The following is a 17970-nucleotide window of genomic DNA, read 5'->3' as shown; positions in this document are numbered from 1 at the left end:
CACCAAAGGCTCTTAAGCAAAGTAAGCTGTCATGGGATAAGAGGGAAGGTCCTCTCATGGATTGGTAACTGGTTAAAAGAAAACAAAGGGTAGGAATAAATGGTCAGTTTTCAGAATGGAGAGAGGTAAATAGTGGTGTCCCCCAGAGGTCTGTACTGGGACCAGTCCTATTCAATATATTCATAAATGGAAAAAGGGGTAAACAATGAGGTGGCAAAATTTGCAGATGATACAAAACTACTCAAGATAGTTAAGTCCCAGGCAGACTGCGAAAAGCTACAAAAGGATCTCTCAAAACTGGGTGACTGGGCAACAAAATGGCAGGTGAAATTCAGTGTTGATAAATACAAAGTAATGTACACTGGAAAACATAATCCCAACTATACATATAAAATGATGGGGTCTAAATTAGCTGTTACCACTCAAGAAAGAGATCTTGGAGTCATTGTGGATAGTTCTTTGAAAACATCCACTCAATGTGCAGCCACAGTCAAAAAAGCGAACAGAATGTTGGGAATCATTAAGAAAGGGATAGATAATAAGACAGAAAATATATTGCCTCTATACAAACCCATGGTACACTCACATCTTGAATACTGCATGCAGATGTGGTTGCCCCATGTCAAAAAGATATATTGGAATTGGAAAAGGTTCAGAAAATGGCAACAAAAATTATTAGGGGTATGGAATAGCTTCTCTATGAGGAGAGATTAATAAGACTGAGACTTTTCAGCTTGGAAAAGAGATGACTAAGGGGAGATATGATTGAAGTCTATAAAATCATGACTGGTGCAGAGAAAGTAAATAAGGAAGTGTTATTTACTCCTCATAACACAAGAACTAGGGGGTCACCAAATGAAATTAATGGGCGGCAGGTTTAAAACAAACAAAAGGAAGTCTTTTTTCACACAATGTACAGTCAACCTGTGGAGCTCTTTGCCAGAGGATGTTGTGGAGGCCAAATCTATAACAGGGTTCAAAAAAGAACTAGTAAATTCATGGAGAATAAGTCTATCAATGGCTATTAGCCAGCATGGGAAGGGATGGTGTCCCTAGCCTCTGTTTGCGAGAAGCTGGGAATGGGCGACAGGGGATGGATCACTTGATGATTACCTGTTCTGTTCATTTCCCCTGGGGCACCTGGCATTGGCCAGTGTTGGAAGACAGGATACCGGGCTAGATGGACCTTTAGTCTGACCCAGTATGATTGCTCTTATGGAAGTATTAACGTAAGAACATATCTCACAGGAGTGTTGTGAGACTTCAGCAATGTTTGTAAAACACTTTGGAGGCTTGGGATCGAAGAAGTGCAAAGTGTTGTTTGTTAGTATCAGGTTTGCTCTAATATACAGTATCAAAACTCCTCTAAATAAATGATTAATCCAAGTTAAATATTAATAAAATTACACCTGCAGATCTGTAAAAGTACTTAACATAGATAAATGTGAAGACTTTTAGATTGATACAGTTTGCAAAAGTCATTGAAAATAGATGAGTTCCTCTTTAAGAATGCCTAAATGGATACATGAGCTTGGAATCTTTTGGCAAACATTGTCCACAGGGCCCCAAGTTTAACTTCCTTTCTCTGGGTATTATAGAACCACTCTTCATTCTAACTGGCAAAGGGGCAGTGAGCTCAGAGTGCAGAGCAGTATTTTTGATGCTTCCCATGTCAGGGTTCATCCTTTTTTCTAACCTATGGGCATTATATTTGTATATAGCTAGTTTGTTACTTTTTAAAAAAAGGTATACTGATTGCTATACATTTAAAATGCCAACCCTACCATTACTTTGTCTCTTTGTTTGCATTTAATAACTAATTCAAAGTTAAGGTTCTTATGTTTACTAGCTTGTCACTGTGATAATTCATATTGTCAAAGCTCTGTGATGCCTACCCTGTGGTGCATGCCATTTGTTAATATAAAAGGAAAATATGTACATGTATCAGGTTGTCAAGGAAGAAAAATAAATCCTTTCATGATAAATATTAGCTATATGAGGTGGCATAAAAAATAATCTGTCCTGTATATTTTGAAATAGTGACTTACTGACAGGCACCCATGACCACAAAAGAAAAATAAAAGCAATGAAATAACAAAGGCAAATAAATGAGCGACTCTCAGGACTTTCTCAAATCAGCTGTTTGGTTCTCTTCTAATTTCCACTCCTTCCTGTCCTTGGGCCCAATCCTATAAAGTGCTGACAACCTCCTGAGATGCGCTGACCACCCTCATCTAGTAGGAGTGGGCCTGGTTCATATCTCTGTGAACTGGGCAGAAAGCTGGACTTTGATTCAGAGCTGAATTGGGCATTCCCTTAATGAGATCTACCTTTTTTGAAGTCCCTGACTTTGACACTCTCAACTTAAAAATGTATATGTTGCAATGAACACATTTCTATATGTATGTTACTAAAAACATCTTGGATTCTTTTTCCAGAACCTCAACTACCTCCTCCTGTAATAGACCTATAACCTCTGACTGAATTACTGAAGTCCTCATATTATGATTTAAAGACTTAAAGTTACAGAGAATCTGCCATTTACTCTAGTTTAAACCAGCACATGACCTGTGCCCCATGCTGCAGAGGAAAACAACCTCTCCCCCAATCTGACCTGGGGGAAAATTCCTTCCCAACCCAAAATATGGTGATCAGTTAGACCCTGAGCATGATGCAAAGCCCATCAGCCAGACAGCTAGGAAATAATTCTCTCTAGTAACTCAGAGCCCTCCCTATCTAGTGCCCCATCTCCATCCATTGGGGATATTTGCTACTAGTAGTCGAAGATGGCCATTATAGGCAATCTCATCATACCACCCTCTCCATAAACTTACAACGCTCAGTCTTGAAGCCAGTTAGGTTTTTTGCTCCCACTGGTCCCCTTGGGAGACTGTTCCAGGACTTCAGTCCTCTGATGGTAAGAAACATTCACTTAATTTCAAGCCTAAACTTGTTGATGGACTTTTTATATCCATTTATTCTTGTGTAACATTGGTGCATAACTTAAATAATTATTCTCTGTCCCTGGTATTTATCCCTTTGATGTATGTCTAGAGAGCAGTCATATCTTCTCTCAGCCTTCATTTGGCTAGGCTAAACAAGCCAAGCTCCTTGTGTCTCCTCTTATAAGGTACGTTTACCATTCCCCTGATCATCCTAGTAGCCATTCTCTGCATCTGTTCCAGTTTGAATTCATCTTTCTTAAACATGGGAGACCAGAACTGCACACACTATTCCAGATGAGGTTTCACCGGTGGCTTGCATAATGGCAATAACACTTCCCTATCTCTACTGGAAATACCTCACCTGATGCCTCCTAGGATTGTATTAGCCTTTTTCACGGCTGCATCTCATTGGTGGCTCATAGTTATCCTGTGATCAGCCAATACACCCAGGTCCTTCGCTTCTTCTGTCACTTCCAACTGATAAGTCCCCAGCTTATAGCAAAAATTATTGTTGTTAGTCCCTAAGTGCATCACTTTGTACTATTAAATTTCATCCCATTTCTATTACTCCAATTTTCAAGGTCCTCCAGATCTTTTTGTTTGATATTCCGCACCTCCTCCATATTGGCAATATCTCCCAACTTTGTGTCATCTTCAAATTTTATTAGCACATTCGCACTTTTTATGCCAGTTGTGATGGGTTGGATCACAGAAACTCCCTGGGAGCTGCCACCTGATGTGCCAAGACTACTTCTTACCTCTGCCTTCCCTGCCAGCTCAGGACTCCAGCACCCCGTCTTGCTGAGCCAGACACACCCGTCTGCTCCAACAAAGACCCAGGGTCTGAATTACTTGCCCCAAAGCTGCAGGTTTACCTGAAAGCAGCTAACAGAAGTGTTCCCGTCTTTAACACTCAGATGCCCAACTCCCAATGGGGTCTAAACCCAAATAAATCCGTTTTACCCTGTATAAAGCTTATAAATTGTTTGCCCTCTATAACACTGATTAGAGAAAGATGCACAGTTGTTTGCTCCCCAGATATTAATACATACTCTGAGTTAATTAATAAGTAAAAAGTGATTTTATTAAATTCAGAAAGTAGGATTTAAGTAGTAACAGACAGAACAAAGCAAGTCACCAAGCAAAATCAAATAAAATGCGCAAATCTATGTCTATTCAAACTGAATACAGATAAGATCCTCATCAGTTCCAGAATTCTTCCTTTTACAGACTAATCTCCTTTTAGCCTGGGTCCAGCAATCATTCACATCCCTTGCAGTCACTGCCCTTTGTTCCAGTTTCTTTCAAGTATCCTGGGGGGTGGAGATGCTCTCTCTTTAGCCAGCCGAAGACAAAATGGAGGGGCCTCCCAGGGGTTTAAATAGACTTTCTCTTGTGGGTGGAGACCCCCTCCTCACTCCTATGCAAAGTCCAGCTCCCAGTTGGAGTTTAGGAGTCACCTGGGCAAGTCACATGTCCATGCATGACTCACAGTTTTTACAGGTAGCATCCATTGTTTACATGCTACCTTGAACGTCCTCAAGTAGACTTCTTATGTGGATTGGAGCATTCCAAGATCCATTGTCCTTTAAGTGTTTCTTGATTAGGTACTTAATTTCAACATTCCTTTCTCCAGGAACTGACCAAATACTCTACTAAGGTTATTTAGAAATCAAGCCAGTACACAGCCAATATTCATAACATTCATAACTTCGAATACAAAAATGATACATGCATACAAATAGGATTCAGTAGATCGTAACCTTTGAGATACATTCAGTAGATCGTACATTCAGTAGATCGTAACCTTTGAGATATGTTACGTGGCATATGTAGCATAAAACACATTCTAAGCATATTTCCATAAAGCCTTATGGGAGATCCCGTCACGCCAATGTCATTAGTTTAAAATAAGGTTGGTCCTATGACTGATCCTTGAGGAACTCCACTAGAAACCTCCTGCCAACCTGACAGTTCATAAATTTCAGAATGACCTGTAGTAGTGTCCCCTTTAACCAGTTCCTAATCCACCTTTAAATTCTCATATTAATCTGCATCATCTCCAATTTAACCGATGCTCTTCCACATGGGAAATTATTTAAGTGCCTTACTGAAATCCAGGTAGATTAGATCTACTGCATTTCTTTTGTCTAAAAAAATCAGTTCTTCTGAAAGAAAGAGATCAGGTTTGTCTGGTACAATCTACCTTTTTAAAAGCCATGTTGTATTTTATCCCAATTACTGTTTAGCCCTATGTCCTTAGCAACTTTCTCTTTCAAAATTTATTCAAAGACCCTGCATACAACTGAGGTCAAACTAATGGGCCTGTAGTTTCTTGGATCACTTTTTTTCCATTTCTCAAAAATAGGTACTAATTAGCAATTCTCCAGTCATAGGGTACAACCCCTGAGTTTACAGATTCATTAAAAATCCTTGCTATAGGGCTTGCAATGTCATGTGCCAGTTCCTTTAATATTCTTGGATGGGGATTATCCAACCCCCCCCCAGTTTGGTCCATTAAACTGTTTGAGTTTGACTTCCACCTCAAATGTGGTTATTTCTACTTCTGTATCCTCATGTCCATTAGCCACCCTGCCACTACCCCTAAGCTCCTCATTACCCTTATCAAAAATTGAGGCAAAGTATTCATTTAGGTGTTGGGCCATGGCTAGATTATCGTTAATCTCCACCCCATTCTCAGTGCTTAGCGGTCCCACTTCTTCCTTGTTTGTTTGTTTATTTATATGGTTATATAATCTTTTACTGTTGTTTTTAATTTCCTTTGCAAGGTCCAACTCTGCTTGGCTTTTGGCAATTCTCACTTTTCCCCTGCACTTTCTGACCTCCAGGAGGTAGCTTTCCTTGCTGATTCTTCCAACCTTTAATTTCTTGTAGGCTTTCTGCTTTCTCTTAATAACCTGTTTGAGATGTTTGTTTGTCCACTTTGGTGTGCAACCCTTCTCTGAGAATCTTTTCCCCTTGTTTGGGATCCAGGCTTCAGATAGCTTCTGCAACTTTGCCTGAAAGTAGTTCTAAGCCTCCTCCAAATTCAGACACTTGAGTTCTTCAGTCCAATCCACTACCTAAGCTAATTCCCTTAATTTTTTAAAGATTGTGCTTTTGAAATCAAGGACCCTTGTTGCAGACATGTTTTTGTTCCCTTCCATTTAGTTTAAACTGAATTAATTCATGATTACTCCAAGATAATGTACATGCGCAGCTTCCGTATCGAGTCATTTTCATTGTTTTTTTCATTCTTGGGCCACTACCACTGCTGTCTCTGTAGCTGTCATAGCCTCCCTCTCATTTGTAAGGTTTTCCTATCAACCATGAAGGCTAAAACTGAGGGTGAAATCCTGGCCCCAATGGGAGTTTTGCCATTGACTTCAGTTGGGCCAGGATTTCACCCCTAGATTTTTTTTTTTTTAATGAGAGTTTAGAATCTGTAGAAACTGATGGCACTAGATTTGGAAAGCTTCCTACTTTCATGGGCAAGTTGATATTTTTTCTAGTCTTGACTATGTCATTACGGCATAGCACAGTGGTTTCCAAACTTTTAATAAGGCCAATGACCAACTGCATTTTGTCTTTTTTTGTGACCCATCATTACATATACACTCCTCCTGCCCCAGCACTGCAACCCTAATCCCAGCCCAGTGGGAGGGGGGTGGCCCAGTGGAAAGGGGGTTGGAGAATGAGCTCATCCTGCAGCAGTGAGTGCTGTCCTGTGGGGCTGGTCTCAGCTCCCTTTTCCTGGAGTTGTTACCTGGCATATGGGGTCACAGTGCCACTCAGGTTTGGTCCAACCACCCCATCATCATGCTGAGGAGCAGCTGGTCTAACCCACAGTGGTGCTGCAACCCTTAGTGCCCGGTCGTAATACCAGGAGTTGGAAAGCTAATCCCAATCCTGCAGGACAGGTGCCACCACTGCAGGGTGAACTTGGTTTCCAACTGCTTTCATCCACCTCCCCCAGCATCACTTAGCACAACAGGGTCCTGATCTCAGTGGGGGCCTCCTGGCACTACCATAATGTAAATAGCCAAATCCACAGCAAGAAATAATAATATGCTGGAGGAGGAACAAGCTAATAAAAATGGATGGTGGTAGCAAGTTACTTGGGATGCCTCTTTGTCCTCTCTATCCTCTTCCCAAAAAACAGGTGTTTAGGACCAGGACTTACTTATCTTGTCTTTATGTCCTGTATTTTAGGGGATGTCCTCTGTTTAATACCTAGTGTCTCAGGTTGGGCATACAGTACATCTATTCTTTTTCACATCTTGAGTCCTAAAGTTTCTCAAATTGGTTCTACTGTGTGCTATTACTTGCTGCCATTATAGCACAATCGTATTCTGTCGTCCACTTTATTTTTAAGGGAATGAGATGTTAATTCTGCAGTGTTGATGTTTTACAATGCCTGATCAAGACAAAAAGGTGAAGAGCACAGAAAAGGGAACAGACAAAAAACCTCAAGAGATCACTGCAAGGTATAGTATCTGATAATGGTTTAGTTTGTTTGAACCTCAACAGTGACTTTCTGGAATTTGAACCATCTGCCAAAGTTAAATGCTTTAACGTGAAATGCTCTATACATATGGCAATTGTTACTCTGGTCACAGAGTTTATTTAGATCATTGGTGATTTCAGGCATTCTGGAGAAACAAATCAATGGTTATGAAACTTCTGTATGCAAAAATAAAACAATAGTCTACTAAGGCAATGCCAGAGAATTGCTTTTTCTCTCACCAATGTCGATCACACAAATTGACCTTATTTATATTGAGCAGACTACTAGTTGACACGGTTATAAATAACTTTGTCTAATGAGTTATTAATAGATACATTATTATGTTTTATCCTAGGGATTACTCTGATCTTAAAAGACTTCGGTCTCTTTTAAATGTCCAGTCAAGCAAACAGCAGGTATTTTTTAGTAGTCATTATTCAACATGCTGAACAGTTGTATGATCATGCAAAATAATGATTGTGGTAGTCAGTGTGAATTTTGTGCATTGTCAGAAATAGTCAAAGTTTTTAGTGAGCTCATGTGCAGTTCAATTCACTAGAAACTTTGATTTTGTTGGCAATAGCAGTTTCTCTCTAGGAAAAATCCCATTTACACAGTGTAAAGGAATGAAATCAATCAGCTTTTTATGCTGATATGTCATCTTCATTTTTAAAATAACAGCAAAATTATCTTCATTTGTTTTGCTATGTCAACATATCTAGCAGAGTTTATGCTTTCACAGTTATTTATCGCTAAACAGCTTAACAACTTTGTCTTTTTCCACACCCTTTGATAATGTCATGAGGAAGTAGTCCCCATTTTCAGCAAGACGCAGGTTAATTATAACATGATGAAAGGAAGTGAAGGATGCAGAACCACAGGTAAACAATTCCACCATGTATAAATAGTCTTTAGAGAAAGACAACTTGAGGTTAAAACTATGTCAAGAAAATTGATTACACTGGTAGTTATCTGCTTATAAGGTCTTCTTCGAGTGATTACTCATGGGTATTCCACAATAGGTGTGCGTGCTCACCACATGCACCAGTGTCGGAAGTTTTTCCCCTAGCAGTACCCGTAGCAGTGCCCCTAGCAACCAGGGTGCGGTATAAGGGGCGGTGTGTGCTCCCCCCACCCTCAGTTCCTTCTTGCTGGCAGTGAAGGTGCTTCAGAACTGCTCTGCTCCAGCTTTGCTGTAGCTCGTCCACAGAACTGCTTGTTCGTTCAGTGTATGGTACCTGTAGTTAGTTAAAGGAACTAACAAATTTATTTGAGCATAAGCTTTCGTAGGCTAAAGCCTACTTCATCAGATGCATGCAGTGTTAAATACAGTAAGAAGATAGATAGATATACACACACACAGAGAACATGAAAAAATGGGTGTTGCCATACCAACTCTAATGAGACTAATCGAATAAGGTGGGCTATTAGCAGGAGAAAAAAACATTTGTAGTGATAATCAGGATAGCCCATTTCAAACAGTTGACAAGAAGGTTCAAGCCACAGCAGACTCCCGCCCAGGCCACCCATTCAAAATATGAGACTGCTTATTAAAATTAAAAAGTCGTGGAACAATAAGAGGCGCCCACAGAGGCCTGCCCCCTGAGCCTCCTCCAAGGGCAAGCAGGCGGGGAAAAGGCAGTTTTGACAGGATGCCCAGGGGCACCCTGCCAATCCTCCTCAGGGATCCACCCTCAATAAAGCTTCCCTTCTCCAATTGGTTGTGTGCTTTCCTCCCGGAGTGGTCGCGGCTGAATTTGGACCGATGGGTTCTCAACACCATCTCCTGGGGCTACAACCTCCAGTATATTTCCACCCCACCCAAACACCCTCTGCCCCCGTCCCTCCTGGGAGACCCCTTGCTCGAGCAGGAGGTGGGGCGGCTCTTGGGCCTAGGAGCAGTGGAAGCGGTGCCGGGGGAGTTCAAAGGCAAGGGGTGCTACTCCCGCTATTTCCTTATCCCGAAGGCCAAATTGGGGCTCAGGCCCATTGTGGACCTGCGAGGTCTGAACCAGTACATGGTGTAGCTCAAGTTCCGCATGGTCTCCCTGGTCTCTGTCATCCCCTCCCTGGATCCCGGGGACTGGTACACTGCCCTCAGTCTGCAGGATGCGTACTTCCACATTCATATATTCGAGGGGCACAGATGCTTCCTCTGTTTCATGGTAGGGCAGGAACACTAGCAATTTATGGTCCTCCCATTTGGCCTGTCCACTGCCCCCAGGGTATTCATGAAATGTATGTCAGTGGTAGCAGCTTACCTCAGGCGCCGCGGGGTCCAGATCTTCCCCTATCTGGATGACTGGTTGGTCAAGGGCAGCTCCCGGTCATAGGTGCGGGATCACGTGGCACTCCTTCTGTCCACATGCTCCACTTTGGGCCTGTTGGTAAACAACACCAAGTCCACGTTAAACTCTGTGCGTTGTACCGGGACTCTCGGGGCGGTCCTGGACGCCTAGTCGGCCAGAGCCTCCCTCCTACCGGACAGGTTCGAGACCCTGAAGGGGCTCATTGATATGGTCACAAGGTTTTCGATGACAACAGCCAGAGCATGCCTCCAGCTCTTGGATCAAATGTTGGTGTGCACGTATGTGGTCCATCACGCCAGACTCAGGATAAGGCCCCTTCAGCTCTGGTTGACCTAAGAGTTCTCCCAGGCCAGGGACAGGATGGACAAAGTCCTCACGGTGCCTGAGCCAGTGATCACCTCCCTACGGTGGTGGTCCTCCCCGAGAAACATGCTCCAAGGGTCCCGATCAGGAGCAGGGCCCCGTCGCTGGAACTGGTGTCAGACGCATTGACCTGGGATGGGGGGCCCATGTGGGGAATGTTCAGACCCAAGGTCTGTGGTTGGCTCAGGATCTGATCCTCCACATAAACGTTAAGGAGCTCAGGGCGGTACGACTGGCGTGCATGCCTTCTGCTCGCAACTGGAGGGCCGGGTGGTCAGGGTTCTTATGGACAATACAACCTCAATATTTTACATCAACAGGCAAGGTGGTGCCTGATCCTCTGCCCTCTGCCATGAAGCCCTAAGGCTGTGGGACTTTTGTATAGCCCATGACATCTGCCTAAAGGCCTTCCATCTTCCGGGGGACCGGAATGCGTGGGCAGATCACTTGAGCAGGGACTTCTCCTCTCAGCACGAGTGGTCTCTCCACCCAGAGGTGGTGCACCAAGTGTGGTGAACTCCCCAGGTGGACCTGTTCGTGACTCGGCAGAACTGTCGCTGTCCCTGGTTCTGCTCCGGGGGGCGGGGCTGGCATGGGGCGCTATCTCCAATGCCTTCCTCCTGTCCTGGTCAGGCCAGTTTCTCTGTGCCTTTCCCCCATTCTTGTTGATTGGCAAAGCCCTGGAAAAGGTAGACAGACATGGCCTGGGTCCTTCTGATTGCCCTGGTGTGGCCCATGCTGCATTGGTTCGGGACCCTCACGGACCTGGCAGTCGACCCGCTGTGGCCATTGCCGTCCTGCCCGGACCTACTTTCCCAGGACCAGGGCTGCCTCCTCCACCCCAACCTAGCAGCACTCCACCTCACAGCGTGGCTGCTCAATGGTTAGGCTGGGAGTAGAGGACGTGCTCGGAGGGGGTTTAGCGCGTCCTCTTGGAAAGCAGGTGATCCTCCACGCACCAAGCCTATTTGGCAAAGTGGTCTCGGTTCTCCCAATGGGCGGATGAGCGGGGTGCTTGCCCCGTGGCTGCCCCAATCCAGCTCATTTTGGTTTACCTCCTTCACCTTAGAGCCCAGGCCCTGGCGCCCTCGACCATCAGGGTGCACTTAGCAGTCATATCGGCCTTCCACCTGCCGGTGCAGGGTCACGTGATATTCTCCCATGCTATGACTGGCTGATACCTTAAGGGATTGGATTGTCTCTTCCTGTACGACAGGCCCCCAGTCCCACAGTGGGACCTGAACGTGGTGCTGGCCCGCCTCATGGGTCCCCCGTTTGAGCCACTAGCTATGTGCTCCTGGTCCCACCTCTAGTGGAAGGTAGCCTTCCTGGTGGCGATTACGTCGGCTAGGCGGGTCTCGGAGTCTCCAGGGGTCGGTAGGAGCGCTCCCTATGGGTACTGCTAGGGGAAAATCTTCCGACACTGGTGCATCTGGAGAGCACGCACACCTATTGTGGAACAGACATGAGCAACACATCTCAAAGAACACCAGTTACGGAAAAAGTAACTGTCTTTTTTCTAGTGTTTGTAGCAAAGTCCTCTTTTCCCCCCACTCCTTGTTGGGACTTTTCTCTACCATCCCTATTTCATGTGAATCCACATAATTGTGAGTGTTACTCGGTGGTCTAGCTGGATGGCCTATTTCTCTTGTTCTTCTACATGCTATTCAAGATGATTTTCATGGGATTGACTGCTGTGGCATGGCTGAAAGTCCTGACATTTTGGAGACAGTCCTGAGAAATCCATCCAAAGCCCAATGTAGCTAGATATGTGACATAGGAAGGAGCATCCCTTACTACTTGTAAATCCATTGCTGATGCTGTACAAAGGTGTGGAGAATTGATCCAGAGGATTCTTTGTAACATACAGGGCTATGTATTTGCTTCACTGAGGCTGAAGTTTGCAAGCTACGAGGCAGCTAAATGTGAAAAATTATCCTCCAGGATGCTATCACAATGGATAGCAGTGGTTGGAGGGAGTGTTGTGTGTGGATGCACTGCACCTGTTTACACAAATCAAGCTAGTAGGTGTGGACATCCTTACAGTAACTAAGGGTGGTAGAAACACTTAGCATTTAAAGTAGAAATGGCTGAGACACCTAATACAGATAGACCTCTAAAGTGACAAGAAATATTGTACCTCTGTGCAGCTGTGTGAGTGGGATTGACAGTAACATTTCTGAAACAGTGTATAATATCAATGGTTTAATACAACCTGTAGGAGGCTGGCCTGGAGGGTCACTGATCTCAAAATTTGTCACATTTCTTCATCTACCAGTTTGATCCAGCACTGCGTTGGATCAGAGTATGAATATAGCTTTGTTTGCATTGTGGGATGTAATTTCATATTAGTCTAACAGATTTCAAGTTTTCCCTGTTATTTATGCCAACTTCAAATAGAATTTTCTTTAAAACTTGCTACGCTGAGCTAATGGAGCAGCTACCTTTTCTTTTTACTTCAGTACACATCTGCGCTTGATGGTGCAGGGTGTGAGTGAAGCGGAGAAATTTAGACTTCTTCTCCACTTCCCGGATAATATCTGCTAAAGGAATAGAATGAGTCAGTCTTCCATCAGATGCTTCCTCCGCAATCTTGGGTATTCTTTACACCCCTACTAGAAGGCTCTAGAGTAGGAAGAAAATTATTCCAAAGAAGTTGCGGCAAGATTTCCCTTTATAATGGCAACTGTTGGATCTTAAGTTAGATAGTATCTGAAATCCCAATAAGAATTTGAGAAGACAAAAGCTAATCTTTTCTCTGCTTGGTTACTTTCTATATACTGTTTGCCTTATGCATACCCTTCCTTGTATTTTCAGCTCCCAGCCATTAACTTTGAAACTGCTCAAAATAGTATGACCAAGTCAGAACAATACACTAACAAGACTAATGGACAAAGAAGCCGAGGTCAATGGAAAGAATCAACTGAAGCTGTTGAACTTGAAAACTTTAGGTAAAGATTGTACCTTTCTTTTAATCAAATATGCAAAGTATGGATGTAGCATGAACTTGGACTTCTAATCCTAACTCTGCTTCTGTGGGTTTAAATCAGACCTTTAAATTTACAACAGTTTTTCTTCTTACCTTATCAATGATGAATTTTTTAAAAATAGCAAAGGAGAGGTTAACAGTGCTAAAGGTAACAAGGAGTCTGGTGGCATCTTAAAGACTAACAGATTTATTTGGGCATAAGCTTTCGTGAGTAAAAACCTCACTTCTTCGGATGCATAGAGTGAAAGTTACAGATGCAGGCATTATATACTGACACATGGAGAGCAGGGAGTTACTTCACAAGTGGAGAACCAGTGTTGACAGGGCCAATTCAATCAGGGTGGATGTAGTCCACTCCCAATAATAGATGAGGAGGTGTCAATTCCAGGAGAGGAAAAGCTGCTTCTGTAATGAGCCAGCCACTCCCAGTCCCTATTCAAGCCCAGATTAATGGTGTTGAATTTGCAAATGAATTTTAGTTCTGCTGTTTCTCTTTGAAGTCTGTTTCTGAAATTTTTTTGTTCAATGATAGTGACTTTTAAATCTGTAATAGAATGACCAGGGAGATTGAAGTGCTCACTTACTGGCTTATGTATGTTACCATTCCTGATGTCCGATTTGTGTCCATTTATTCTTTTGCGGAGGGACTGTCCGGTTTGGCCAATGTACATGGCAGAGGGGCATTGCTGGCACATGATGGCATATATAACATTAGTGGATGTGCAGGTGAATGAGCCCTTGATGGTGTGGCTGATGTGGTTGGGTCCTCTGATGCTGTTGCCAGAGTATATATGGGGACAGAGTAGGCAACGAGGTTTGCTACAGGGATAGGTTCCTGGGTTGGTGTTTCTGTGGTGTGGTGTGTAGTTGCTGGTGAGTATTTGCTTCAGGTTGGGGGGTTGTCTGTAAGCGAGGACTGGCCTGCCTCCCAAGGTCTGTGAGAGTGAGGGATCATTTTCCAGGATAGGTTGTAGATCGTGGATAATGCGCTGGAGAGGTTTTAGCTGGGGGCTGTATGTGATGGCCAGTGGCGTTCTGTTATTGTCCTTGTTGGGCCTGTCCTGTAGTAAGTGATTTCTGAGTACCCGTCTTGATCTGTCAATCTGTTTCCTCACTTCCCCAGGTGGGTACTGTAGTTTTACGAATGCTTGATAAAGATCTTGTAGGTGTTTGTCTCTGTCTGAGGGGTTGGAGCAAATTCAGTTGTATCTTAGGGCTTGGCTGTAGACAATGGATCGTGTGATGTGTCTTGGATGGAAGCTGGAGGCATGTAGGTACGTATAGCGGTCAGTAGGTTTCCGGTATAGGGTGGTGTTTATGTGACCATCACTTATTTGTACTGTAGTGTCCAGGAAGTGGATCTCTTGTGTGGACTGGTCCAGGCTGAGGTTGATGGTGGGGTGGAAATTGTTGAAGACTTGGAACCCCAGAATCTCATACTTTTTAACTGGTAAATGTTTGAAGGACATATTAAATTATACATATTCACTTCTAAAGGAAAGAAGAGATATGTGGTTTGCAAAATGCAACAAATTATCAGATTAAAGGTTTCCCAAAGGCAGTTAGGCAGTTCAGATTGCTGTTCCATTAAGCACTTTTTTATTTGCATTGTTATAAACACAGGAAGGAATCATAAGATGCCTAAGGTAGAATCTGTTTTGTTCTTCTGATGTTGTGTGTTCTTAGGTGCACCTATTATTTAAATGTATTTGGTTAAGAAAGTTCTGCCAGCCATTCTAGCTGAAAAGTTGAACATATCACATTTAATTGGTTGAAATGCTTTGTCATATCATCAGGGTTGTACTGTGTACAAGTGTCTTGGCTGTGAGAGAGAACAAGCACACACCACATCAGGCGAATCAGGAGGTTGGATAATCAGGGGATCATGAGCACCTTCCTCAAAGCCTGTTGGGCTTCCTCTTCAAAGGATAGAAGACGTGTGCAGCTCCTAAGATTTGGAGGACAGAAGCACCAGTCTTTCAGAGTTTAGAAGCTTTGTTCAAAACTTGGGAGACACATCTGACTGCTTAGCTAAATGAGAGTTGGATAATTGAGATCTCACTGTTTTCATTTTAATTAATTTTTAAAACATCCTATAACATATTAAATCTTCTCTAAATCTGACATCATTAGGAAATAGCAGAAAGATTAAATATGGTTATTTTTAACCTTCAGAAACCCCTGTTATGTCAGACTAATTCTGTTTCTGTTCAAAAGTGCTACATCTTTCTAAACATTTAGGTTAATAGCAGATGCGTTTTATTATTATGAATTATTGTCCTTCAAGACCTTTTCTTCATGACTGTCTGGTCCCTGGCACTGGCCCAAAATGGTTCCATGCCACTTCACTCTCATTTGTCATTGTTATTTATATAACACTTAAAGCATGCATCATGCTTTCCAGACAGAAGGCACTGTTGCTGCCCCAAAAAGCTTACACCATACATTGAACATTACATAACAAAAAGTGATGGTAGACAATAGGGTAGGCACTGGAGTAAGGTTGGGACCATGCACCTTAGGATCATGCATTAAGTCAGCAGTTCAGAATCAGAGGTTTAGCTTTTTCTGTATGCATTTTGCGGTTGGTGTTTAAGTAATTTGGTTTTACCTTATGAGTATTTTTTAATACCGTTAATACATCCGAAAGTGATATCATTCCGTGAGTAAAAAAAGAGAGGCAGAGCTGGAGCCACAGTACCAGTAGTGACAGTGTATGAAGGCAGTTACCGAATGGCTGCTCCCACTTGCTGCTGCGTAGGCTGTTGAGATCTGCTAAATGCTAATTTAAATAAAAGTAGTAGTCATGTTAGTCAAACAATTTGTTATCATATAATAATCTCAACAATTAACTATCTGCTAATAACGTTTTTCTCCTCTTTAACTTTCACTAATCTAAACTTATCTTACTACAATGTAATTAACAATACTGCATTTCCCCCCCCCCCCCCCTCCCCGACGCAGTATGAACTACAGGAATGAGAGAAATTTTAGCAAGCATGCTCAACACAAACAGTTTCAAGAGATCTTTACAGCTTTGGTTAAGAACAGACTTACTTGCAGGTAAGAACATGTGATACATGTATGTCTGGAATAGAGGAGACTACTCATTTACTTGGATTAGGCAGGGATCCAAGAAGCATGAGTAAGGTGTGGCTTGTACATGTCAGCAACAGTTCCTGTGGTATGGAAACTGGTTTCACAAAATGGGGCTGGGAGATCTTTAATATAAAAAAAACTGGGAAAAAATTGGGTCTCCCAATCTAAATCTGGGCAGATGGCAACAATACTTCTCTGCTTCCTGAGTTCATTTACACACTGCGAACCTGTTGTCTTAAAATTCTGTAAATTTTTTGTTGGAAGTCAATTCTTTGATTTCCCTGTTGCTGATGGCATGCCCATCTACAGAAAAAACAGGCTCCATTTCGCTCATCTCAATTGCATCAGCACTGTAAAACTAGCTTGCTACTCATATTTACTTGACCATTGAAGGCTTATAGAGAGGAAACCCTTTTCATACCATTTCTCATAGAATTAGATTGAAACTTCACATGAAATTGTAAGGACTGGCCTAACAGTCACAGCTGGGCTGGTGACCACAGGTAAGGAAGTCCACTAGATGGTAGGGATCAGAGTAATTGCTAGAGCCGTGATCAATAAGCAAGAGTGAGAGTCAGGCTGGGGTCCGAGACTGGAGATTAGAGTTAATTACCAGGCTGGAATCAGGAGACAAGAGTCAAGGTCAGAGTCAGGCTGGAGTTAGAGATTTGAGATCAGAAGCAAGATGCAGTCTGGAGTTGCCAAAGGCCCAGAAGTCTGTGTGGTTTGTCCAGGAAACTTCCTGGAGTGCCCTCCAGGATTAAGTATTCCATTCGGCCAATCAGAAGGCTGCAGGGTGCTGTCACTCTAGACCAGTGGTGGGCACACTTTTTGGCCCGAGGGCCATATTGGGGTTGCGCAACTGTATGGAGGGCCGGGTAGGGAAGGCTGTGCTTCCCCAAACAGCCTGGCCCCCGCCCCCTAACTGCCCTCTCCCACTTCCCGCCCGCTGACTGCCCCCCTCAGAACCTCCAACCCATCCAACCCCCCCTGCTCCCTGACTGCCCTCTTGACCCCTATCCACATCCCCACCCCCTGACAGGCCCCCCGGGACTCCCACTCCCAACCCCCCCTGTTTCCCATCCCCCCACCGCCCCCCCCCCCCCGAACCTCTGCCCCATCCAACCACCCCCTCCTCCCTGACTGCCCCCCAGGACCCCCCTCTCCCTTACCCAACCCCCCCACTCCCCGCCCTTTTACCAGCAGCAGGAGCTCACAGCCACGACACCCGGCCAGAGCCAGTTGCGCTCCGCATGCTGCCCAGCGGGAGCGGCGGGCCAGAGTGCTGCCTGCGTGGCGGCGTGGCTGCGGGAGAGGGAAAACAGTGAGCCCTGGGAGCTCAGGGGCTGGGCAGGACAGTCCTGCAGGCCGGATGTGGCCCGTGGGCCATAGTTTGCCCACGTCTGCTCTAGACCCTTTGGGCAGTGCTTCCTGCAATGCCTAACTGTCACTGTGCTACATGGATGTAGCTCTGCGTATCCCCTGCATCCTCTCCAGTGGCAATATGGGAATGTCAGCCATCCCAGGCTCCGCAGACCTGGGTTCTAGTCTCACAGATCTTTACAGAAATAAGTGAAAGGCATTCAAGAAAATATGGGCACTGAAATTTATTTTTTGAAAGAAATGTTTATTTTATATTTAAATAAAATTTTCTATTTAAATCCCAGGTAAAATTTTCAAAAAATACTCAAGTGATTTAGGAGTTTAAGGCCAGCTTTATAAAGGTATTTAAGCACCTAAAGATCCAGTTAGATGTCT

The 17970-nt window shown here is 43.8% G+C and overlaps 1 protein-coding gene across 1 annotated transcript in view; it reads left to right on the top strand.

Annotated features, from left to right (window-relative positions):
• NEK10 (NIMA related kinase 10) overlaps positions 1-17970 on the top strand; it is a 167902-nt gene that overhangs the window by 3629 nt on the left and 146303 nt on the right. Inside the window, exons 2-5 of the mRNA XM_034760809.1 lie at positions 7321-7432; positions 7808-7868; positions 12942-13075; positions 16078-16176. Of these exons, the coding sequence (XP_034616700.1) occupies positions 7359-7432; positions 7808-7868; positions 12942-13075; positions 16078-16176 (368 nt within the window). The 5' untranslated portion in view covers positions 7321-7358. The remainder of the gene's footprint in view (positions 1-7320; positions 7433-7807; positions 7869-12941; positions 13076-16077; positions 16177-17970) is intronic.

This window comes from Trachemys scripta, chromosome 2 (genome assembly GCF_013100865.1).
Source record: "Trachemys scripta elegans isolate TJP31775 chromosome 2, CAS_Tse_1.0, whole genome shotgun sequence".
Classification (NCBI taxonomy): Eukaryota; Metazoa; Chordata; order Testudines; family Emydidae; genus Trachemys; species Trachemys scripta.
This window is presented reverse-complemented; position numbering and strand designations above follow the sequence as displayed.